Raw genomic sequence first — 25,966 nt, 5'->3', positions numbered from 1 at the left:
AAATCTAGTTTGAAATTGTGAAGTGCAATTAAGGAAGTTCTTGGCCTTGGCCAAATGTTGTATAAATAAAACAAGTATACATGGTATATTAGAAACGTTATCCATAAATTCCACGTGCTTAAGAGGCTTGTGGTACAATTTTCTTTTGACCTAGGATGTCCCATCATCCACTCTATACGACCATCTTCTTAGCTCAATCAAACGTTCCAAATAATTGGATGAAAAAACTGTTCACTATTCACGTTTGGTGTTGGGAATTGGCAAAGTATGGATCTTTTTTTTGGTGGGATAATGAAACAAAGCTTTGGAATTGATGCTTTGGATTTATTTGAGTATCTGAAAATGGCGTGTCGTCTGGCTGTTTTTGTATTTTGCAAGACAACCCCCATACCAGTCACGTGGCCACATGCCATGTTCCATTCTTATTCCAAACCTACTAATAATAATAATACCTTGGTGTTGTGGGTTAATGAGTACTTTACACCAACATTAAACAAAAAATCAGGTTTAAACAAAATTAAGTTCAAGCATATGAGGCTAGTCATAAAGACTTCAGTACTTGATGGACTTAGTTTTCAAGCAAGTACGTAACTTAAATTTAACCTAAGATCTTCTTTTGACTGATGAATAAATAAACCCTAATAAAATGTTTCCGTTGTCAAGACTTTTTCCAATTAGGGATGATTATTTGGTCTAATAAAACATCAGTGTCCGTCTTATTGAAAAAAATCTCGAGTTCAAATCACGTAGTTAACTTCTTCTAAACAAGAAAAACTCTCCCGACTATTTTTGTTGTATTGCCTAAATTAACCATAGCTTTGGTCCATAAAGCATATGGTGTGGCCTGAGTATGGGGTAAGTCTTATTAAATGCAAATTGCGGAAAACGGTGTGGCACGTGAACAAGCCCATGCATGTCATGCAAATACAGGCATCTGTCATTACTGTGTTACCGCAGGATATTGATCCAATCCAACGGTGGGGACATGTGTTGTTGCTTCTCACTGTTTTGTTTTGTCACAGCCTTTGCTTGTCACAAGTGAACATGTACAGTAACATGTTGTCCATGTCCATCTCCCATCGGTGTATATTATTATATGCGTTTATTAACAGACAAACCTCTTCATATTCATAATCAAGTTTCCAGATTAGCAAAAGTTTATGCTTGCGTTTTAAATTTTAATTCTCAAGATATATATTTAATTCCCAGAAGTGGGCAAATTCTGTACTGGAACTGTGGGCCTGTAAACTATGAACAAAGGCCTTTAAGACGATCTGCCATTTCAAGCAAGTTTATGTACCTCATACATATATGCCCAAAAAATATTATGTGATATAAGTGCTTATGTGAGTTAAGTCGATTGGCCGAAGTAGAGTATCTGTCGTTGATCGTACGTTTGAGTTTAATCCTCCAATCCGTATAATGTATAATGATTATTACTATGATTGATCCAAGCTAACAGTCCACCAAACTGTCCTTACTATATTAATTGAAAGTGCGAATCATATGCTTGTTTTTAAAGCATATTAATTTGGAAAGGAGGTGGAGGAAGCTCATGCAAAAAGAAACAGTACATAAAGAAAGGAATGAAAAAGAAGTGAAGAGGAGGAAGCATATATTATATTTCTGGTCCTGCTGTGTTATGTGTGCGTTGCTGCGTTGCTTTCAAGCTACTCAAAGAATCTGATCGAGTATGATCATCCACTGCCGGCTGACCTAATTTGTAAGGTCATATATTCACATGAGCAATTAGGTGAAAGTTTGTGTAATGGCTTATCTCAATTGAACCACAACAACTCGAATGATCTTTCTTAACAAATCGTCCTCTATATTAATTAAACCTTAAGATAATTAGAAATGAATTCAACTCATTCTTTCATATATCTTTGGATTTTTTAAGTTATAAGTTTCTTCTTATATTCAAATGCATATAAGGAAAAGTATGGTTAGGTTGTTGCTTTATTATAATCTTCACTATGCGTGGGTGGATGAGATTTTTTAAATAAAAAAATGCACATGTTCTTTATAGGGTTATCCAACAATGTATTTTGACGATCGAAACAGTATAAACTTTAGGACTTAAGTTCTGATGGGCTTCCATGCCCGCCTGTAATGTAATTTTTTATCTTTGTTGAGATTGCTCATGCACTAAGCTATGTTTGGATAGTGTCTGCAGTCTCAGCACTCTGCTTGCTACTTTCAAGTTTCCCCTGTTTCCGCTTAGGATTTAATGAATTTATCTTTGACAAAAAAATAATAATAATAATCCCGCATTTAAAAAATTACATATCCTAGAGTGGTTGTTCTTAGACATCCTTCTTTTAGAGCATGTCCACCGCAGGGATTTTAGCCGGGGCAAGAGGCCCATTCCTTTAGTTTTGGACCTCCAGCGCAGCACCTGCAGCCCGGACAAGTCTTGGGTCCCACCAGCCTGGGCAAGTCCAAGGGCAGATTTTGCCTGGGCTTCAGCCCGAGTTTGCTGATGTCAGTGGTGATGTCACGCTGACATCAGCGAGTCAAAAAAATTGAAAAAAATGGAAAAAAAAAAATACCAAAAAATTATGGACGTTTTCCCCATAACAATTTTATTCACTTTCCCTATAAATACATAACAAGTTTATATTTTGTTGCATTTTTTTTTTCTTGCCCTTGCCCTAGTCTTTTGGGGTGGAACCAAAAAAAGCAAGGCTGTCACTATTCACATGAATAGTGGCAGCCCTTACTTGCCCTTATCCTTACCTTAGCCCTTATGGGTAGAGATGCTCTTAAAAGCTGATTTTTACAGACAAATTCTATTATAAGTTCTCAACAATTGATATCATAGTCTATATTTCACCACGCAATTATGTTCAAATCGACGGAAGGGGCGACCTACTGGCATATGCTAATATTAGGATTTTCTGGAGCCCAATTTGATCGCTGACGGATGAACAGGAAGACTGGAGTTAGTTTGACCAGCAATAAGCCATATATGATCAATTTTGTAACTGGTCTGCCATTAATTATACAAATCTTCCTAATGGATCAACCGCTTTTAGACCGTACAACTTGAACTGGGTTCATAGAAGCCCAAGTTTTGAAATCCAAGACCAAGTTAATTTTGGACCCAACTATTGCCCCAAAATCTTGAACCAAAATCACATAAGCAAGTATTGACCCAATCCAAAGAAAAAATCACATAAGCGAGGATTTATCTCGACTGGTCAGGGAGTGGCCGAGAAAACCATCTGACCATTTAGGCCGGTCAAACAAAATTTATTTGGTTAATTTTTATACTAAATTAATAATCTTGAATTGAATCGAATTAACTATTAATATTAGTTGGATTGGCTCAAATTTTTAGGTTAAATTTTGATGGGCTTAATTGTATCACGGACTGAATATTGGACCTTAGAGCCAAGTCCCAAATAACTACGGCTCTGAAACCCAACTCCAGACGTGGGTTTACAACGAACAAGAGCTCCTCTTCATCTTCGAGAACGCAAGCTCCTCGTCATCTCCCTCAACCTCCTTCGCATCATGTGTTCTATGGTTTTGCCCTCATCTCTCTACTCTCTCTCCTTTCTCCTGCCATCTCAAATTCTTTGATTCTGTCAAATTCAATCTTGCAATCTCTTGGTATTTGCCTTTCTCATCTTTTCTCTCTTTTTCTTTTTTTTTGGGTCATTATTTTTGTGATCTGGGGTTTTCGTGCTGATCTCAGATTGGTGTTTGTGGTGCAAATAGGATTTGGTTTTGGGAAATTTGGGTGTCGTTTTGGTCTTGTTTAAGCTCATGATATGGTGTTGATTTGTTTGTTTTATGGGTATTCATGTTGTGTTTGTGTGGTGTGCCATGGCTATTCATGATTTGGGGTTGATTTCTTCTTTCGAAAATGTTCAGATTTTCTTGTGGTGAATCTTTCAAGTTTCATAGCTTCATACAATCGATGTTTTCTTTTGTTTCAGTTTAACTTCTTTTTTTTACTTATGTTTTGCCATTATGTTTTCCAAAATTTTTAAAATTATTATGTTATCTAGTCCAGTTGAAAGAGTCAAACAAAGTTGGACAAATATTCAGATATGCTCATATTCTCATTCTTCTTCAATATGGAGGTATTTATACAAGTATAAAGATGTATTTCCTATATATTTAAATTACAATAGGAAATAAATCTCTATCACAATGAGACTAAATAATAATTTATAAGTAACCTAAATTCTAACTAAATAAGGAATCAAACCTTAACTAAATAAGGACTCGTCAACACTCCTCCTCAAGTTAAGGCAAAGATATTTCGCACGTCCAACTTGACAAACGAGTCATAGAACACCATACTCGACATTGACTAATTGAACAACTGTAGAGAAGACCTTGTCATAAATCCCAAGTGAAACAATTGACAAACCCTAACAAATAAGGCACAAAGAAGAACATATAAAAACAAAACACAAAAACTCTGTGAGCACGGCAGTAGATAAGGCAGAACACAGAAACCCTGTGAGCACGATAGTAGATAAAGTAGAACACAAAAACCCTACTAGCACGGCAGTAGATAAGGCAAAATACAGAAATCATGTGAGCACGGTAGTAGACAAGGCAGAACACAAAAATACTGTGAGCACGGCAGTAGGTAAGGCAGAATACAGAAACCCTGTGAGCATGGTAGTAGATAAGGCAGAAAACAGAAATCATGTGAGCACGACAGTAGGTGAAGTAAAACCAGAAGCAAGTGAAGAAATAAAGGCATCAACATTGGACATGGTGATGAATGGTGGGGTGGCGGTAGCGGTGGCAATAGCAAGGTAAGCGGTAGCAACGGTAGCAAGGTAGACAACATCAGCGGGCTAGGATTATAGGCTAGGTACATAGTGCATTGGAAATAAGTTTAGGGTTAGGTTAGGGTTTTTTATGTTGTAGAGATAGATCAAAACATAGCAACATGGCATCGGCAATAACCATAGCAACGGAAAGTGAAGCAAATAAAGGCAACATCAAAAGCGGTAGCAACGGCCACGACAACGGCAACTACCACAGAAACGGTAGCTGAAAACGATGACAATTCTGCCATATCAACTTTAGCTAATTCATGCAGATACAACTTCTCTTCACTCTCCTTCTCCCCCTAAAGAGTGGTCAAAGTCAATAAATAGGTAATATCTTCATGGGAATACGTCAAGGTAATGGAGATATGTCAATAAACATATCATTTTCACTCCCCTTCCCCTCCCTCCTCCCTCCTCCCCCCTTCCCCCCTTTCCCTTGAAGAGGAAGGGAGGAGAGTATTTAAATTGCAAGGAGAAGGAGAGCGCAAGCACAGGTCACAAGAAAACTTGGCTCTGATACCAAGTCAAACAAAGTAGCGCAAATTTTCAGATATGCTCATATTCTCATTCTTCTCAAATATGGAGGTATTTATACAAGTACAAAGATGTGTTAACCCTAAATAAAATAGGAAATATATCTAAATTATAATAAGAAATAAATCTCTATTATAATATGACTAAATAATAATTGATAAATAACCAAAATTCTAACTAAATAAGGAACCAAAATCCTAACTAAGTAAGGACTCGCCAACAGAAAGTAGGTATAACATCACACAATAGACTCGAAGTCTGGTCCAGAAGTCCAATCGAAAATACAAAGTTAAATCCAATCATGTCCTATATGGACTATCTAAGGAGGCCTTGGTGTGCTCCCAAGTGGTCCTAGGTTCAATCCCTTATGTTATCCTTGTGTATGAATTCCCCTCTCTCCTTCCTAACTTTGACAACAATAACAATTGAATTGAACCAACTCAAATTATGTATTTATTTAAGCATTTGGCAATTTTTTTATTGATCATCACCATTTACTATTATTTTTATCCAACACATTGATATATACTATTTAATATCAAAATATAACATCTTTAAATCATTTGAATTAGAAGTTATATTTTTTTTCAAATTTCTCTATATTCAAAGTTTTCCCATTTATTGTTAAATTTATGGTACCTTTAACATGCACAAAGCAATATGGAAAAGAGTGCTACTATTTTCACCCTCTTTTCCTATTTCCCCACCCACCTTATCTTCAAAATTTTAAGAACAAATTTAACCCTTTGTAAAATGACTTTTAAGAACTTATGCCACCTTATTAAAATTTAATCCAATGAATTGGAATTTCTTCATAATTAAAAAGAAAAAAAAAACTCTAATGCAACTTAACAATTTGAATCTTAACTTCTGCCGTCATTTACCTTTTTTTTTCCCTTTCTATTTCCTATCTCTTCAACCTCTCCCCCTTTACTATTTGTTTTGATTGCAACATCTTCCCCCAATCTTTTTTTTTTTTTTTGGGGTCAATATCTCCCCCAATCAGTTTAGTCTTCTCTTTTTTGTTTTTTGTTTTTTTTCTTTCCTTATTTCTTATATATGTAGCTTCTCCATCCAATTGCACAGGTTTAGTTTTTCCTTCTTCCTTCCTAAACCCTAAACAAACTCTCCAAAACAGAAGATTTTATTTATTTATTTTTTTTTGGGTAGACTCTCTTTATAATGACTTAACTGATCTCTACATAATAATCAAAATCGTTCAAATTCAATTTAATTCAATACGCCAACTACATTTGTCATTGCTTCCTACAGCCTCTCCTAACAAACCCTCCAACTCAACAATGAGACTACCCTTCAATTCGCAGGTCCCAACCCCGAATTTTCTCAAGCCACCACCAAAACCAACCAAACTTAGAGTAAGGAAGAGGGGAAAAAAAACCCTATACAATTGGGTGGAGAAACTGCAGAGAAAGAAAGAAGAAAAAAGAAAAGAAGAATAACGATTTGCAGGAGTTAATTGTTAAGTTCCATTAAGCTTCTTTTTTTATCTTTTAAATTATTATTTTTGACAAAAAGAAAATAATAATTAAAGGGTATTTTAGGAATAATAGTGAGTGGAAAGATATGATTATATTTTTTCAAATTTATATGGTGGGTGGAAAAATATGATAGGGGGTGGAAATAGCAACTTTGATTTATTGTGGATGAAACCAACCACTTCTTTTAATCAAACCAAACCGAATGAGTTGGGGAAGCCAACCTTGATTTATTGTGGGGTGATTTTTTCTTTTGGCAGCCTTAAAGCCTTTTGCTTCTATACATACCAACCTCTTTTCCTGCCCAGGCACTTGGCCTTTTGAATTCAACGAAATTAGTTGTGAGGTAAGGGTTTATAGTTTCGAGTTGTAACTTGTAATAGTATTAATATCACATAGGTAAAAGGCCTTGATTTGCAGATAAGTTATCTTAAATTTGAACTTTCATAATACTTTGGTAATGTGTGTGTGAGAAATCTCTCATCTCTATGTTAGATTAGACTATCACTTGTATTAATTTGTTTTTATTTTATCAATATATATATATAAAACATACACTCTTCTTTTGGTCGAATCACATACATACCTTCTTCTTTTTTGGTCAAATCACATACGCACCTTTTTTTTGGGTCAAATCACATTCGTACTCAAGACTTTCAATAAAGTATCTTTTTCCAACAGGATCTAGCCCAATAAAAAAATACCTTAATTTGCAGATTAGTGATATCAGGTTTGAACACCATGGCACTGTGAAAAACCTTTATACCCCTATAATTTAGACTGTCACTTATACTAAAATAAATAAATAAATAAATAATTCCCAAAAAAACAAAAAACAATATAAAACATCTCTCTCTCACTTTTTTTGTCCTCTTTTGTATCCAAATATATATATATATATATATAAAATACTATTGACGTAATTAAATGTAGTTAGTATTTTACAACATCCACGATATCCCTCTAACTTCTAAGTCATGTGGTCGGACATCGTATTAAAATTTAAAGGCATTGTAGTTATCCTGAGTTGTTGATCGATAGAATAAGTCAACGTGACCCATGGCAATGCTTCCTAAATATATAAAATTGTTGATTATTTGAAATTATGGTCTTCATTTTTCTAAGATATAACAGAAAGAAATTTTTGGAAGTAATTGACTTTTTCTTTATCCATGTAAAATACATGTAGGTCAGAGGAGTCTCACCTCGAGGATTCATTTGGAACTTCTAGAATCTCAAAGTCGACCTTAATTTCAAAAAATGTATGTAATATGTGATTGGTTGTTGTTGTTTGAAAAGGTACTTTTGAGAAGCGTAATGCAGTTAGTAAATCATATAAATACCTAATATATTCTCATATTGGAGTATAATTATATAATACAGCCACAAGGGTAGGTTTTCTAATGACATTAATAGAGCTATTTGCTTGCGCTCTAATTATTTGTTGGCTTGTGGTTTTGAACCTCCAAGGTCTTCTCATGGTGTAATCAATTGCGTTTTGGATAAAATAGTAGGTCTAAAAATACTGTCCTTTTGTATATAAGCCTTTCCAGCAAGTCAAATCATTTGATGCAATAAGAGGGTTGTTCATCCCATCACCACAAGTTTTACTTAACGTCTTCTTAGACAAAGATATTGCGACCAGTGGGAGTAAGTGGAAAGTTGACATGTTCATGTTTTGCAACCCTTATTCTAATTGTTTCAGTTATACAACAAGGAGAATTATGCCTAAGAGAATCTTTATCTGTCTCACCACTCTAGATCAAATTTGTATATTGGACAATTTGGATTGTTGTCTAATTCAATGAATCTAGTCTCAACATTTTATGTTCATCAAACAACGATCAAGATTCTCATCCATTTTAATTTAAATAGTTCAGTCTGACCTACAAAACGTTACATAAAAATAAAACTTGTGATTCAACCATAGTATAATACGAGTTTCCTTAGAATTCGACAATATTTGTAGTTTGTAACAAAAGTAAGGCCTATTTTAGTTAATAACAATATTTGTGTTTCATTTTTGTAGTAAGGCCTATTTTAGTGCATAATAATACAGAACTCAATTACTGCTTTCAACTATTTCTTAACGTGAAAAATAAACCGTAAGAAGCAAAGCAATACAAAGACAACTTATTCTTATTGCCCTCATCAAATGTCCACATTTATTTATACCAAACTCTCGTACTTATGAGATTTGAACTAATAGCCTTATCTAACAAAATAAAGACTCAATACCACTAATAAAATGACCTTGACTTAATAATGATTAAAAACAACATGGGGTTTATTTTAAATTTAAATTTAAGATGATAGGAATTTTATTTTGGTCAATGAGATTATAGGATTTGACAAGAATCAGAATTTGAAGAAGAAATATAAATATAATCACAAGGACACAAGTGCCATTTTCTCAATAATTTAATTATCCTTACTGTAACTGGTATTGTAAATAAATTGTTGGATTGTAATTTTCAAGACGCTAACAAATTTGAGTTCGAACTTGAAACTTCTAATCTACAAGTGAAGATCCTTTTCAATTGGGTTAGGCCCGCTTGCAATTTTCATTACATTAAACTTGCTTAATTATCCCCTTTTTTTTTCCTCGCCTAGAGCTACTGCATAATTATCTCTACACTCTACAGTGATGTACTCTAATGAAGTAAATCAAAGTCAACTAACTGAAGGCGGTGATCAACGGCAGAAAAAGGGGCACAGCCCATTCACTTTTCTTCAGTCTCCCACCGGATCGCCACCTATTTCGAACCTTCGGACCAGGCTGTGCATGTTCGTCAGCTCTGACTCACTCAAATCCGCTTCCAAATTTTTTATCCCCTGCTACGCACACCTTGAACGACAATTCTCCTCCATACCTCACTAGCCTCCCACCTGTCAAAACGGGGTAAATTTAATCACCCACCATCATTAACTAGTCAAAGCTCAGCAGGTCCATTAAAACACCGTACACCAAACCGCACAGAATATTTCTCCTCTCTTTCCCGAAAAGCCCTTTTTGAATTTAAATATTACAAAAAAGGCAAACAAAGAAGCAAGAGACAAAATCAAAAGGAGTTGTACACAGAAGCACAAGGAGTGAGAATACTAGCGTACATTCTAGAGCACGTAGAACGTATACTAGCATGCTAAATCCAACCGTTCATTCTCGCAATCATTTTCAAACTCTGATTTTGACCATCCATGTGTGATTATTCAAATCTGACGGTCCAGAATCTGTCGAAGATTTCGTTTCTTTGTAGGAGGCGAGTAGCTTATAATCTCCCATCACTTGGCTCCTTGTGTCTCAACAGAGAAGGCCCCTACTCATTCTGTCTCAGTCCCTCTCTTCCTTTCTTGCTTTCTCTCTCTTTCTCTCCTGACTCAAATTCTCTTTCATTCTCTTGGTTTATCGTTTTCTCGCCGTAGATCTCAAATTTCTCATTTTCTCATTTTCTCATTTTGTCGTCTCTCGCCGGCGAGAGTCGACTCAGATTCGACACGGGCCGTCAGATGTGCGGACTTTGACTTGGGCTCGTGATCCGATACACCGCCGGAGTGAGCTTCGACGATGGGCCAGTGCTACGGCAAGACTATTCCGACGACTGAAAATGAGCCGAACGCAACCACCGTAACTACCGTCGCCACCACCGTAACCACCATCACAACCTCCGTGCATCAACCTCAGAGTACGCCCCATAGCTCGCAAAACGGCGTCGTCAGCGTGAAAAACACGCCGGCCCGGTCGTCGAACCCTAGCCCGTGGCCGAGCCCCTACCCGCAAGGCGTTTCGGCTAGCCCCTTGCCAGCGGGAGTATCGCCGTCACCGGCGAGGTCGTCGACTCCGGGGAGGTTTTTCCGGCGGAGGTTCGCGCCTCCTTCTCCGGCGAAGCATATAAAGGCGTCTCTAGCCAAGCGGTTCGGTAAGCCCAAGGAGAGCCCGATTCCCGAGGAGCACGGAGTTGAACCGGAACAGTTGCTGGACAAGAGTTTCGGGTATGGTAAGAATTTTGGAGCTAAGTATGAGCTAGGGAAGGAGGTGGGGCGAGGGCATTTTGGTCATACTTGTTCTGGTAGAGGCAAGAAGGGCGAGCTCAAGGACCAGCCTGTGGCTGTTAAGATCATTTCCAAAGCCAAGGTACAATCGAGCTATGCTATCAATTGTATATTCCTTTCATTGGTTTTTTAGTAATTGTTGTTTCTGAAATGCAAATTCTGTTTATATATAAATTATGGTATAGTGGGAACTTAAATGAGTTATCTTTATCTAGAAGATATTCCATTATTGTCATGTCGAAACTGTAGTGGGAAATGTATGGGGATTGGAATGGCTATGTCTTAGGGGAACCACTTTTGAGTTCATATTAGGTGGTGTCATTTGCGATTTAATAAGAAATGGGAAAGGAACGAAATAGCTGTGGAAATGTAATGCATGGAGAAGAAGAAAAGAACCATATAAAATGCATATATAGAGAAACCACATTGATGGTAATTCTTCTGGTTAAACAGAATTTATGAACTAGATACTGAATATTAATTTCTTACTGAAGAAGAAAAGATAAGGGCTGATCTGTTTGCTGTATCCCACAATGATGTGGGATATGCAGCATGAAGATGATGTGTTCAGCTCAGACGTCCTTAGAATCTTACGTTGTGTTTTTCACTGCGTCCACGTTGCCATCTCTGCAGAATTTAGCTAACGTGTCATCGTGCCCTGGTTGCATTAATGCATGATAATTATCGTTCTGTAATGATTACGTAATCATCAAAGTCCCCAAACTAGGTAGGCGACAGTTTTGTTCAAAATCGTAATTATTCGATTTCCCATCTTCCATGTATCTTAACTATTGTAATCAACGAATAAGAATTGTTTAAGTTTCTGAAATGACTAGTCAAAGGTACATTTGGTTGTTCCTCAGTGTCATACATCCTAGGTCTTGAATGAAGTGACTGTTTTTACTTTTCAAATTTAGTTATTTGCATCCAACTCGCCTCAGAACTCAACTTGCCCTTTCATTTACCCAGATATCTACTTGCATATGTCAAAATTGGTAATTTATAATTGGGATAGTATTATGATCTATTACAACGCGTTGTCAGAAACTGCAATTTACAGCTGGAAATGTATATAGTCTACAATCTGTATGGGAGTGCTTTTGGGCAAGTACGATAACACCCGTGTACAAGTGATTTGGACAATTGTCATCCTTCCTCATATTCCTTTTCCTTTTTCTGTAGGTCTCAAATTTCTTTAACTGTAATGGTGTGAAACTTTGCAAATATCGATTACCCAATTTAAATGCATAGTATTTATTTCTTACCAAATTCATTTGGCAGATGACGACAGCGATATCGATTGAAGATGTTCGTAGAGAGGTGAAGATATTGAAAGCTCTATCTGGGCATAAGCATCTTGTAAAATTTTATGATGCATGTGAAGACGCCAATAATGTTTACATAGTCATGGAGTATGTATACCTTGTTTTCTATTCATCCTTTTTATTTGGAGGGTCAGGCATTCTTTATGTTATCTATGTTTTGTAATGTTGACTGATACTTTCCTTTTAAATATTATTTATTTAAGTGAAAATAGTCAGTTAGGTTGGTGTTGCATACATGATTGTTGAATGATGAAGTATAAAAAATTTCTGGTTGAGGCATCATATGCCATATTTCTCCTGCTCTTTGGGTATGACATCTGTGGATTTTTGTTCTCTTACCAGATTGTGTGAAGGTGGGGAACTTCTTGACAGAATTTTATCTAGGTATTTTCTTGGCCAGTATTTAAATATTAGTCATTTCATTGCAAAGCTGAATTGTGTTGAAAAACTCACCTTAATTGCAGAGGTGGAAGATATGCAGAGGAAGATGCAAAACATATAGTTGTGCAGATCTTAAGTGTTGTTGCATTTTGTCATCTTCAAGGCGTTGTGCACCGTGACTTAAAGCCAGAGGTTTCAATTTTCAACCTATATGTGCTTCAGTTAATTACGATCTCGTATCTGTTTCTACCTCCAAACTTAGTGCTAAATATATTCTCTCTCTTTCCTGCTTAACAGAATTTCCTTTTCGCTTCTAGAAGTGAAGATGCTGATATGAAGCTTATTGATTTTGGTCTTTCTGACTTTATCAGACCAGGTAACTTTTGATGATCATTGCTACTCTCTTGTTAGTTGAAGTTGAATATTCTCCTTGATTTAATAAATATATTAGAGCTGCAGTTTCAAGGTACCACTTGGTTTATTTATTGTTTTCCTTTTCAAAGGGACAACATTCGGATTTTCCTGAGTATTTGATGTTTCAATTAAATGGAACATTGTGCCATGACTTGGCAGTCAATCTGAGACTGCATTTGATAAATTTGATGATAGTTATCAACTCAAGGTTAAACCCATGGATGACGTTACATTTGTGTCAAGTCCAATCCAATTCTATGCAACATGAATTATCTGATCTAACCTCTCTTGAAAAAATAAAGCATTTGTTTTGTTTTTCAAGCCTTTTTAAGACAAACTAGATTTGATTATTCGCACCAAAAAATGCCATAATATTATGAGAACAGCAGTGGACAACATGCACAGTACATTTTCAATTGTCCAATTTCAATATACTTTTTGCCCTTTCGACCGCTAGAGCTATTTCGGACTTTATTCGTTGGTACTTACTAGATTACATGAGGAAATCTTTCCTTTATTATTGATCCGTTTATGCATATATGTGCAGATGAAAGACTTAATGATATTGTTGGAAGTGCATACTATGTTGCACCTGAAGTCCTCCATAGATCTTATAGCCTTGAGGGAGATATATGGAGCATTGGTGTTATCACATATATCCTGCTATGCGGAAGCCGACCTTTCTGGGCACGAACAGAATCTGGAATTTTCCGTGCAGTGCTAAGAGCTGATCCGAGTTTTGATGATTTGCCCTGGCCTTCTATGTCTCTAGAGGCCAAGGACTTCGTAAGAAGGCTTTTGAATAAGGACTACAGGAAAAGAATGACTGCTGTCCAGGCTTTAGGTAAGCAAATTTCTTTCTATTGCTGTCTAAAGTACCTAAGAGATTAGCCAATTGGTGGAAATTTTAGATGATATGCTTTGCTCTTAATGATGCTTGGGTGGTCTTATGTCTTTTCCTCCCACATTCTGAAAGAAAATAAAAATTATATTAGGGAGTGGGTGGGAGATTGCCATTTAGTCGGTCCATCATATTTGAACTAAATGTCCACCTATATTGTGTCATATGCTGAACTAGCTTTATTCATTCCTCTCAAAAAAGATGGTGATAGAATCGTCCCAAACATCTCCAGCTACATAACTTTATTGATTGTTAGTTGGATGCCCCAAAATATTTATTTACAAATTACAAGCATGAGTGACATTAAACTGAATACTGTTTGCCAAATCAGAACTTGATTTTACTTTGGCATTCTTATTTGAAAGTGATGATAATTGATGTTTTCGATTTGATATTTAAAGCTAATAATCACTCATAATTGGCAGCTCACCCATGGTTGCGAAATGATAGTCGTCCCCTTCCTTTAGATGTATTGATCTACAAATTGGTCAAATCATATCTCCATGCTACGCCCTTCAAACGTGCAACACTTAAGGTATTATTGTCATTTCCAAATATGGTTTTTGCTACCTTCACCCATTGCATTTTTCACTTAAAGAGATTTTGGATATCACCTGATTATTATTAGTATATTTCTATAATGTTTGGTTTTATAGAAATGTTAATTGGTGAAGTGAATGGAAAAATTGACCCTTTGTTTTGTTATTAAATTCCCATATTCCTTTCCATTGTTTGGTTCCTATTTCTAAATGGAAGAGAAAAGAAAAGGGAAAAATTCTAGTTTTATCTCTTAAACTCTCTCTATAAAGTAGGCAGGATTTGGAGAGACTGTTGGCTCATAGAAACAAAATTGGCAAAATTCTAATTTCCTCTCAATTTCTCCAGATAGCTGAATCCAAGTAAATTACGTGACTTTTTATCCCCTTTTGTCTTATTTTTCCTTTTTTATTTCCTGTGTATAAGGTTGTGTGATTATTAATGTGCCATATCTTTTACTTTTCACGGGGGCAAGTATGGAAAATCATTTTCAACTGTATGCCACTAGATTAATGTCTATTATATTGCAACAAGTAAGGATTGAGATTCCTTTGTGATGGATATCAAAATTGTGTTTCTGTTTTTTCATGTTGTAATTGCAGTCTCTTTCGAAAGCCCTGACAGAGGATGAGCTGATATATCTTAGAGCCCAATTCATGCTTTTGGAACCAGATAATGATGAACGTGTCTCTCTTCTTAATTTCAAAACGGTTATTTCCTACTCCCAATGCTTTTAATTTGGCTGTACAAGCGAGATATATTTTGAAGAGGGACTTGTGTTTTTCCCATTGTTCTTTTTGTTTGTAAGAAAGTCATTTTATGCTTAGAAGATTGAATTTTGCAGGCTCTTCAAAGAAATTCAACTGAGGCGATGAGGGAGTCGAGGGTTGTTGATATACTAAATGCTGTAAGTCATTTCTATTTTTGTGGTCATTTCAATTTAGGAAATGCAACAGAAGGTCACTTTCCTTTGGCCAAATTCTTACAGACTCTGCCTTTCCCTATAAACAAAAAACGATTGTCTTTCTAATATGAGTTTTTGGTTGGCCGCCTATCCTAGATCTTCCCATTTTCAAGAAGATCCCGGGCTCGATCTTTTCTTTCTTTGTTTATATATTATTCTGAATTCAGTAGTAATCAGTTTCTCAATTCCATGCTGTATTTGACTTCAGATGGAGCCACTTGCTTATAGAGCGATGGACTTTGAAGAATTTTGTGCGGCCGCAATCAGTACGCATCAATTGGAGGCCCTTGAAGGTTGGGAGCAGATAGCCTCTACTGCTTTTGAGCATTTTGAACGCGAGGGTAACCGAGTCATATCGATCGAAGAATTGGCCAGAGTATGTCCAATTCTACCTCTTTCATTATCATGGAAGTCCTTTTTTTGTTTTTTTCTGCAGCTGAGTTCTGTTGCAATTCTGATTTGATCTCAATCGCGTTTACCCTGTCACTGCAGGAATTAAATCTTGGCCCTTCTGCCTACTCTGTCCTCAGAGATTGGATCAGAAGCGCAGATGGAAAGCTTAGTTTCCTTGGATATACAAAATTTTTGCATGGTGTCACGGTCCGTAGCTCCAACACCAGACACCATTAGTTTTATTCCTTTTTTTTTTTTTTTTTTTTCTCCTTTCTTTCTTCTATTTCTTTTTAGCCTTTTGACATATAGTTTCTTATAAGATTCATGGGTTTTCAGATGATTTGTGGGAATTTTTATTTTTTGTTTCCTTTTTGGGGTTGGGGTAAAGAAAAATGTGTATAAATGAACATGTTAGTCAAGCCAGTTGGGAATTTCGAGCCGATATTTTTTTGAAAAAAAGTTGATGATTTTCTCCTTGCTCATTCCCTAAGTTTGCAGATAGTTGACAATTGACCCATTAAAGAAAACCCAAATGGCAGATTATAGGCCTGCTAATTGGTTATAAAACGAAGATTTAATATATGATTTTTGCAGATGATGTATATTCTGGTCTCCCTTTTTAGGCGTGCATTGCAATTGGTCCAACCGTATCATCAATTCAATCATGTTGATTCATTTTACTAATATTTCATGCAGCAGCTTGTGGTTGACTTTTTGTCTTTTCATACGTGTCTCTCTGCTCGACTTTTAAATTAGACATTCAATTTTTTATCTCTTTTTTTTTATAAATACTACGAGGTGTTTCCACACCCGAAGGTGGGATTAACCATTGAAGCTGCTGGCTGCGCATGCTAGTTGACCTTTGCGTTGCAACTTTGCAAGCAATAGTTGAAGTTTTATTATCTCAAGGGTCGGTGTTAGGAGGAAGTCTTAGAAAATTTGGAAGCTTGGCAGTTAGGGGAACTAATTAAAGCTGTGTTTGACCCAACCACAGCCACCACCTAAAGATTTAAATAAAGTTTAATTAATGTTAATAAAATACCAAAAGAATACTAAAATAACCCTAATCTAAGACTCGACTAGAAATCTTATGATTTTGGTGGTGATGGTGTTGCTTTCGATGGAGGTGGTGCCGGTGTTGCCTTTGGTGGCGATGGTGCTGGCGTGGCCTTCCTTGTTCGAGCAATGTTGCTTCAAAATCTGGAAGAAGTGGTTGTTGAACTGGCTGAACACAGTAGAGGCGCAATCATCATCAGCTTCTACAATGGCCTTACAGCAATCTTCCCCAATGGCAACCTTCCGTATCCAAAAAGATACGAGAATCTCACGGCAGCACGTTCCCGGAGCAGTGCGGTAAGCTCCAATGCACTTTTGAAGCTTGCTAGGGTCAGGGTGCCACCATGGGGAACCTTTGGATGGCGAGGGTGGTGCAGGAGCTTTGGCATCAGAAGCAGCAAAACTTTGTGTCAAAGCTAAAGAAAAGACAAAAGAAGAGCACAAGAGCTCCTCTCGTCATCATCATCTTTGGTTTGCTAAATCAGAAATTCAAATGAAGGATATGAGTGATTGAGTGAGTCAGTGTGAGAGATTGTGCAGTTTGTGGAAGTATCCAAATCGATCATTTCCAGCAAAAGATTGCAGTTAATTAAGTGAAGATTAATATGAGCTTTAGGAACAAATCGTCAATCATAGTTGAAGAGTAAGTCTAAGTCTAAGTTTAGATAGAATTCTTAAGTTGTGTTTTTTTTTTTTAATGCTAAAGGTAATCTTTTGTGGATTATTATCGATTCAACTGTCATTAACACGAGTAACAAAACTACTTAGCTAAAGGTAATTAAGGAAGCCCAAAAAAAAAAAAAAAACTCAACTCCAAAGACATGCTAATCCAAACGGACGCCTACTTATCAACAACTCTTATGTAACATGTATATATTTATATATAACATTAAAAAATTAATCATAGAGCATAACATTCTTGGTGGTTCATAAAAGATATCCTTGGTATATATTATAACTAATAGCATCTGAAAAGTTCGAAAACTGCATTTTTGTTTGGGTGTTCTATGGAACGACACAGGAACCAACAATGCAGAGTCTTAGCACCAACTGAAAAACTTGACTAATTAAACCTACCGGACTCTCCCTCTCTCTCTTTTAATATAGTTAGTCTTTCATCGTCCACCACCTTACATGATAAAAGAGATAGACATGTTATTGTACACAGTCGAGAATAATTCATATTCTTTCCATTGACCTAATTTAAATACTATTCAAATAGAAATAAGTGGTATGGCTATATATTTCAGAATTACTGGTTTCTGATCACAAACAATTATTTTTTAACCAACTCGTTCAAGATATCTTAGTGAAAAATAAGTAATAAAGGTCGTTGATGACAGGATTTAGGTATCAAGTCATGAATCATGAAGCAGTACTAGTATAAGATCATGAGCGAATAAAAAAAGAACAAATAACTAAACAGAATTAATTTTTATTAAGAATACTAAAATATTTAAATTAAACATGCCACAATGGAGAATACTAGCTACACCTGAGTGATAATTAATTTACTCTTAGGGCAAAAAACCAACTAAAAAGTAAAAAAGAGTACTTATTATTTTTTGACTAATTTTGTACTCAAAGAAAGCCTAATCTAAGACTCAACTAGACATCTTATGCTTTTGGAGGTGATGGGGTTGCCTTTGGTGGTGCCGGTGCCGATGATCCTCCTTTGTTTGAGCAATGTTCCTTCAACAAAAGCTGGAAGAAAAGGTTTTTGAACCTGCTGAACACAGCTGAGGAACAATCTCCATCAAGTTGTACAATGGCTTTGCAGCAATCTTCTTGAATTGTGACTTTTTGGGTCCAGAACGACACACAAACCTCACGGTAACAAGTTCCAGCAGCAGCACGGTAATCTCCCATGCACTTTATAAGCTTAGGGTCAGGGTGCCACCATGAAAACCCTGGGTGGGCTTGGGTGGGTGGTGATGGAGATTTGGCATCATCAGTAGCCATGCATTGTGTCAAAGCTAAACCCAAAAGAAGGAAAAACACAGCAACTCCACTCTTCACCATCTTTGCAAATTAAATCTCAGAAACTCAAGTGAAAGCTACGAGTGAGTGAATCATGATGATTGTGAAGTTTGTGGGAGTATATATATAGGCATATAAAACCAGTTAGATTATCACCCGATAATTTGAATTAGAATAATCCTTTTGAGTGAAGATTAGTATGAGTTTCTTTATCTTTTGGAAAATTAAAGGATTATCAAAGTATAATTCTTTGTGCGATATATAGATACCTTCTTTCTTTTGGGCGAAACGAGTATATAGGTACTTAATTGATTTAATTATCATCAGCACTGTCAATGCAAAACGATTTACTGAATTCGCCACATTGCATTACTGTACATTGCACACGAGTTCGATACCCATCACCGCACATTATAGTAATTTAGAATATCGCATTGTTTAGAAAACAACAAATTAGAATTTTATTTCAAAACTATGCGATAAACATAGTTTAACTATAGGTCTATGTTATCGCAAACACATTCCGTACGTACAGATTGTAAAAATCAATCGGGTGAGATAAAGTCCTAAACTTGTTAAGAGACATACATACAAATCTTAATCAGGTAAATTAATAATTTGAAAATATATTATCAGTTCAGCTACTGTCATTATCACTATACATAACAAAACTATTTAATATAAAAACATAAAAACAAAAACTCCAAAGACATGCTAACTTCAACAGACCCCTACCCATCGAGCATGCTTATGTAACTCACTTGTATATATATTTATTTTATGCTATTTGTTATTTATATATTACACATAGCCATTAATTAATTAATTAATTTGGAATCTGACAACTGAAAACCCCACAGAGGCCTTGATTGCATGCTTTATGCCTTTCATTAACTTCCAAGCTGTGTCATAATTTTGGTTCTAATTGAATTAAATTAAATTAATGACCCTATAACAATTAATACCATCTGAAAAAGGTCGAAACTGATTTTGTTTGGCTCCTCTGTTGAACGACACAGGGACTAAAACATGCAAAGAGCCTTGGCATCTATAGACAAACTTTGACAAATTAAACGTGGATGTCATGCACCCACAGCACTCTCTCCCTCCCTCCCTCTCTCCCGCTTTCCAGACTGACCCAATTTAATGCGGTCCAATCCATACAATAATTAACAACGTTCCTACATCCAATACTTGGAAGTTTGTAGCTAGAGTGATGCATTCGAGGTCTTAAGTTTGGTTTTTTTTTTTTTTTAATATCGTTTGTATAAGAAATAAGATACTTGAAAGTTTGGAACCAAATTTTTTTAATTTAAATTTAGTTTTAAAAATAAAAAGGAAATGGGAAGTGATATACACTCACATTTCCAAAGAGTTTTCAGTGATGTGATGAGCAGTGTGCAGCACAGAGAGAATGGTCCACACTCTATGTTCCATTATGGCCCATCACTACTAGTGTTTCCAGTTTCCATAGAATTCTGTTGGGATATCTTAGTCATTCATATAATATCTCAAAAATAAATTATTTCTATTTATTAAAACTCCTCAATATGAATTGTATACTGCCCACCTCTTAAATAAGAAAGGAAATGAGAAATTTCAGATATTGCTGCCTTTTCCATTTGCTTATTTCCCTTTTTAAATACCACCTTCTTGGTAAAAAGAGGTTTCTATCAAATATAGCTAGAATGATATAATGTTGAGATTGAGAGAGATACAAATGCCATAGCAATTTATGGCTTAAAGCAATGGCTTTGAGCGTTTGACCCTACCATCCTTTGGCCTTGTCAATTCTCTCCCTCTCAAAGTTGTACCAATGATACCCTTATCACAAAGAAAACCCAAAAAAAAAAAATCAAATGCTAATATAGAATAAAGGGGAGAAAGGGGAAAGTATTATATATAAAAGAAAAGCATTTTGATTTTCTCTTTATCATCATTTTGATTCCTAACAATAACAAAGTGACTACAATTGCAAGCCACATTCATCTTTATCTTTTTTTCATCATCATCACATCATCTTTGCCATCATCTTCCAACTAACAAGGACCAACAAACAAAAGCTAAGGAAAAAAAAAAGACTCCAAATTTACAGGGAAAAGCCACAATCTTTGATTGATAATCAAACCCTAAAGCACCCAACAACATGATGGTGGTGGTGGTGGTGAGGGTGGTGGAGGGACTTCTCCCTGTCAATCATTCCTTGGACGTACCTAAACTCCTCCACGTGGCAAGGGATGGTGATGGTGCCCTTCTGATCAAAGCCATACTCTTCCTCAGCCTCCTTCAAGAGCTGAATGAACAGTGGGTGATTGAAGTAAATCACAGGCACCACAAATCTCTGCTGCTCTTCACCCTGGCCCACCTTGATTGCCAAGCACCCTTTTGGAACATCTCTGATCCCTTGTTTCTTCCCACCATGATGACTATGGTGATGATGGTGAAGGTGAAGGTGAGGCAGGTGCAGATGGAAATTTCTTAGGCTCTTCTCTCCACTGCCCATATCTGAAAAGAAACCAGCAAACAAAGGCAATAAAAGATGGAATACAAAAACAAACCTAACCCTAGTCCCCTTTTGATCTTCTCCTAGAGAAAATCTTACAAGAAAACGAAGGAAAACGGCCAAGGATCTGAGGCAGCTATGGCTTGCTTGAAAAGGGTTAGAGAAGAGTAACTCAGAGACCTTGGTACGTTGGTCATCGTTGATAAACTACACTCCTAGTGGCTAGTGCAAAACGCATACCAACCAGAAAATGAATGAGATATATAGCAAGAGAGAGAGAGAGAGAGAGGGTTAAAAGAGAGCCGAGCCAGCCCAAGAATAATCAAGTGGGCTTTTATTTGGTGTGCAACCAGGTTTCGCGATTTTCAATCAAAGTGGGCTTCTTTGACCCTTGATTGATGATCGATTGACGATGATATCATCCTCATCTTTTGATAACAATCAGATAAGAAAGTGGGGAGTTGTAACGTATGTGACATGGGGTTTCTAGTCCTTCACACAAGTTGGTTTGGTTGGCGTTTGATTTAAAAGGGACCTAGATTTTTTGCTTAAAATATAATTCTAAATTATGTTACGGATGTTACAAACGATTTTGGAAAAGAAGGGATTTGAACGAAAGATGTTATAATTTTTATTTTATAACTGCTTTGTGTTTATTTTTTTGAATTTACGGACACATACATAAGAGAAAATTATGTGAATTTCACATCATAATTCGTAATCAAATATCTGAAAATTTAGGAATTATATTGATTAGTAGTAGCTGCTCACATTCATTCTCTTTCATATTTTTGATTTCCCCAGTTCATAATTTTTTTCATACACGTCATTTGATTTAACACTGAAAAGATGAATTAAAAACTACACCAATAATAGTTAGGCAGAAGTAACCAAAATTGTTCTGTTGTGATTTGATTTTAGAAAGGAGAGGAATAATTCGGATATTGTTGTGAGGAGTTAAAACACGTAGACAGTGAGTGGAAGAAGGCAGAGACACGTGGGTGGGTGGAGTTAGGGTTTTGAAGCACCCAAGTAGAAACCGACAGTGAGGGGTGTCGTCTACAGGAAGGCAAATTCTGGGAACATCCAATGGCAGCTCTCGAACATGTCCATGTGGACATATACATATGTTCAAGGACACACACAGGACACAACACAAAACCCTCTCATAGGAAATCTACTTCCAATAACTGGTCGAATAATAAAATCAAGGACAAGAATGACAAAAACTGGTCGTCCTATCTTTCGGCTCTAAAAAATATATACCTTTGTTTTTTGTTTTGTTTTTTTCCAGTAGGCCCCAACCTTTCTTTGGTTTAGAATTAGATGTATGCATATGTGTTGCTGGACTTCACTTTCCATGGAGTGTGTGTGTGTGCGCGCGCGCTGTATACCGCATAATATTATTTATGGCCCTCACTCTTTTCTCCAGTTGGTTCCACCTTCAAACAGCCTAAAGAAGTCTTACCAGGCAATACTCATAAGTCGTCTCCACCACTTGGTTCAATTCAAAATTTACAAGAAGAGCCAATCGAACTAGTCCGTGAGCCGCCACATTAGCCACCATGTAAACCAAGAGTTAACGAGTAATTAATGAATTATACGTGTTGCCTAATTCAACTCTTTTACTATGTTTGACCTAAAGTAAAACACTCTTTTACCATGACAAGAACTTTAGATATTTTTTGTGGTTGTCTCATCAAGTGCATGTTTTGATACGCAAGATATATACTCCCTACATACCAAAATTCTTCATTCTTGAATATTTCAACGCTAAGCTCTCACAATATTTTCGGAACAAAAGAAAGTAGTACTAAAAAGGAAAAATGATTCAGGAGAAATACTCACAAATCTCTATTAGAATATTTCTAAGAATATGAGGTCGTGGATCAATTATTAATTCTTTTTCTAAGAGAGTTACAATTCATAATTTGAACCTAAGACTACAGTCGGGAGGGGAGTTCCTCACACCCACTGCCAAAGTGACTTAAGGGTTCGAACTTAAAACAACTAGTTTGCAAATCAAGACTCTTTTACACTAGACTATATATCTCGTTGATAAGCGATGGTCGAATTTAAAAAGTCACAAAATATGCTACCCACTTAAAGCATTTTTATTCTTTCTTTTCTGTATAAATTGTATCAACTAAGTTATACACAAGTCAATTAGCATTAAAAGAACCATACAATTCTATATTTAAAAAAAACACTAAATTAATGATATATATATATATAATATATGTACCAAATGATTAAAAAGTGTCGTAGAACTACCCACTAAGTTATGTTCTTCCAACTTATATACAATTACATACTATACATGATTATGTTTGTTAAACTAAATAAGCAAGGGGACACATAAAATATATGGTATAGATTAGCAAGATGCAAAGTCAAGAAATGGGGATGGAAGAAATAAAAAAAAAACCAGCCAAAGTGGGGGAGTGAGCCATCAGATTCAGTGTTGCTTTTTTGAAGAAAGCAAAAGAGAAAAGAAGATGTAATTGACATGTTATTCTCCGTTTTATTGCTGGAGTGGGGGAGGTTGCTTTGTCTCTGAATATCTTTCGTGAAACATAATTTCCTTTGACCCTCAAAGAATTATTATATTATATCATTGAGGTCAATGCATTGAAGCAGGCAGCTTATACATGGATCTGTTCCATTTCCACCTGCTTGGCACTACTACTAGCTAGCTAGCTAGTGGAGAATCGGTCTTCTCTAATTTGAACCAACCAAATTATATTTGGAGCCAAACGCAAAAATATTATTGCCAACAATAATTACGTTATTATTTGGACCTTGCATTACATCCACCCTACAAGCCCAAACTTAGCTTGACCCATTTGTCTGAGCCTAAAGGTTTAGTTTGAGCTTGACCCGTGGAGTTTTGGGACTTGTTGGGTCCAATTGGAAATCCCACTAATTAACAAATGAATATTAATTTGGCAAAGTAATAAGGCTTTTAGTGTTTGATTAATCAGTAAGACATTCATTTGAAACCCAATAGATGGAAAAATAATAATAATAATAATAAAAAGAACCAAAGAAGAAGATTAGAAGAAAGGATGTTATGGTTGAAGTGTTTGAAACAAGTGTGCGACCTACCTCATGCTATTGGAAAAACATGCTTTAAAAATGAAGATTTTGTTGTCTAGGTAGGAGGCCAAAATGCAGATGACAGCATAAAATGCTCCTGTTAATAGCTGAATTTTAACGCACATGGGGTGGCACCACAGTGGAAAAGTAGGCCAAACTCTCCCCTCCTCCCAAGTGCACCTGAATTCGATTCACATAAAAGACAATCCTGAGACAACACAATATAATTATGCCTCATCCCCCTCCCTAGCGAATGACAAATAAAAAATAGCCATATTTTAACCTATAGTGTAAAAGAACAAAGGCACAATTTTGGCGGAATTAGGCCTAAAGTTCCAATTACGAAGGGCTGGCCACGGTTCTTAAACAGTGCACCGGTAGCCCAAACATTTAAAGTCCAAATTATCCAATTACAAAGGGCTGGCTAATGAATCTTTGGTGGGTGTTAGAGCATTGATGTACCCCTCATCTCCACAGCAATAGTTTTTACTTTCGCCTTACCCTTTTGTAAAGGAAGTAAACTAAAAATAAAGAACTTATAGATATTTTCACTTGTATATGAACTCTACCTAGCCAAATCAAGCCACTGATCGATCATCACAATATCAAACCCGAAAAGAAACACCAACTAGTGTTTAGTTTAGGGGTAGTTGTCTCTACATAATTGGAGGAGGTCTTAGATTCGACTAACATGGATACATTGATGACATATAGTTGTCTCCACTCGATTTGATCAAGGACTCAGATTAACATAGATCATTCTAAGTGATTGTAGCTTAGATTAATGTATTTCTTCCCACTAAGCATATGCCCTCCTCACTGTCTACTGAAGCACTACTACTCTGTGAGTCTGCAGTGACAAGCATTTCTGCTCCCTTTAATTTGTACTACTTGATTTTGATCTCATTTCAATATAAAGTTGAGTGGCAAAAAAAAAAAAAAAAAACTTTCTAGAGATAAAGGGAAATCAACAGATGAAAACTCAACAAGAATTAATGAAACAAATGAAATCTCAGCAGCTGCAAGCACAAAGCACAATTCTTATTAGTCAATCCTGCCAATTAATGAGGGAATAAGTTCAAAGTGGAACCAAATTAAGTTGCCTTGGATCCTACAGTAGTCTACTATAGGCTTCAAACAATTGTACAGTGCCTAAGTATGGAGCTATAAGGAAAGGAGGTCCACAACTTCCCATCTGCTAGGACCAAGTAGCCCAAATTTCCCATGCATCTATCTAACAGCTATAGCTAGCTAGCTAGCTACAAGAACAATTATCCAAAGTCCTCCTCAAAAGGGTTTAAATTAAGTTAATTAAGAGAGTCTTTGTCAAGTGGGAACAATCACACCAATTATTCATTGAAAGTTGTGGCCATGCACAAAAAGCTTTTCTTGGAGTTCACCATTCATGACCAAAGCTATCTTTCTTCTCTCTATCTCTATCTCTATCTCTATCTCTATCCTTTTCTCTTTTCTCTTTCTCTTTCTCTTTCTCTTTCTCTGTGTGTGGAAAATTATGGGCACAAACAAA

General features: G+C 36.1%; 2 protein-coding genes across 2 annotated transcripts; one reads left to right on the top strand and one right to left on the bottom strand.

Annotated features, from left to right (window-relative positions):
• Positions 1–10,148: 10,148 nt before the first annotated feature.
• Positions 10,149–16,282, top strand: LOC117618652 (CDPK-related kinase 3). Its single transcript, XM_034348324.1, has 11 exons — positions 10,149–10,967; positions 12,167–12,297; positions 12,553–12,594; positions 12,675–12,783; positions 12,889–12,967; positions 13,553–13,849; positions 14,332–14,441; positions 15,046–15,153; positions 15,288–15,350; positions 15,616–15,783; positions 15,900–16,282. Exons 1-11 carry the CDS (start codon positions 10,401–10,403, stop codon positions 16,035–16,037), a joined length of 1,812 nt encoding a protein of 603 aa, XP_034204215.1. The 5' UTR covers positions 10,149–10,400; the 3' UTR covers positions 16,038–16,282.
• A 4,427-nt stretch (positions 16,283–20,709) lies between these two features.
• LOC117617101 (auxin-responsive protein SAUR32) lies at positions 20,710–21,622 on the bottom strand. The gene has a single exon (XM_034346358.1). The coding sequence runs from the start codon at positions 21,337–21,339 to the stop codon at positions 20,959–20,961; it is 381 nt and encodes a 126-aa protein (XP_034202249.1). The 5' UTR covers positions 21,340–21,622; the 3' UTR covers positions 20,710–20,958.
• Between the last annotated feature and the right edge of the window lie 4,344 nt (positions 21,623–25,966).

This window comes from Prunus dulcis, chromosome 2 (assembly GCF_902201215.1).
Source record: "Prunus dulcis chromosome 2, ALMONDv2, whole genome shotgun sequence".
Classification (NCBI taxonomy): Eukaryota; Viridiplantae; Streptophyta; class Magnoliopsida; order Rosales; family Rosaceae; genus Prunus; species Prunus dulcis.
Note: the sequence above shows the minus strand (reverse complement) of the source record. Positions and strands in the feature narration are given on the sequence as shown.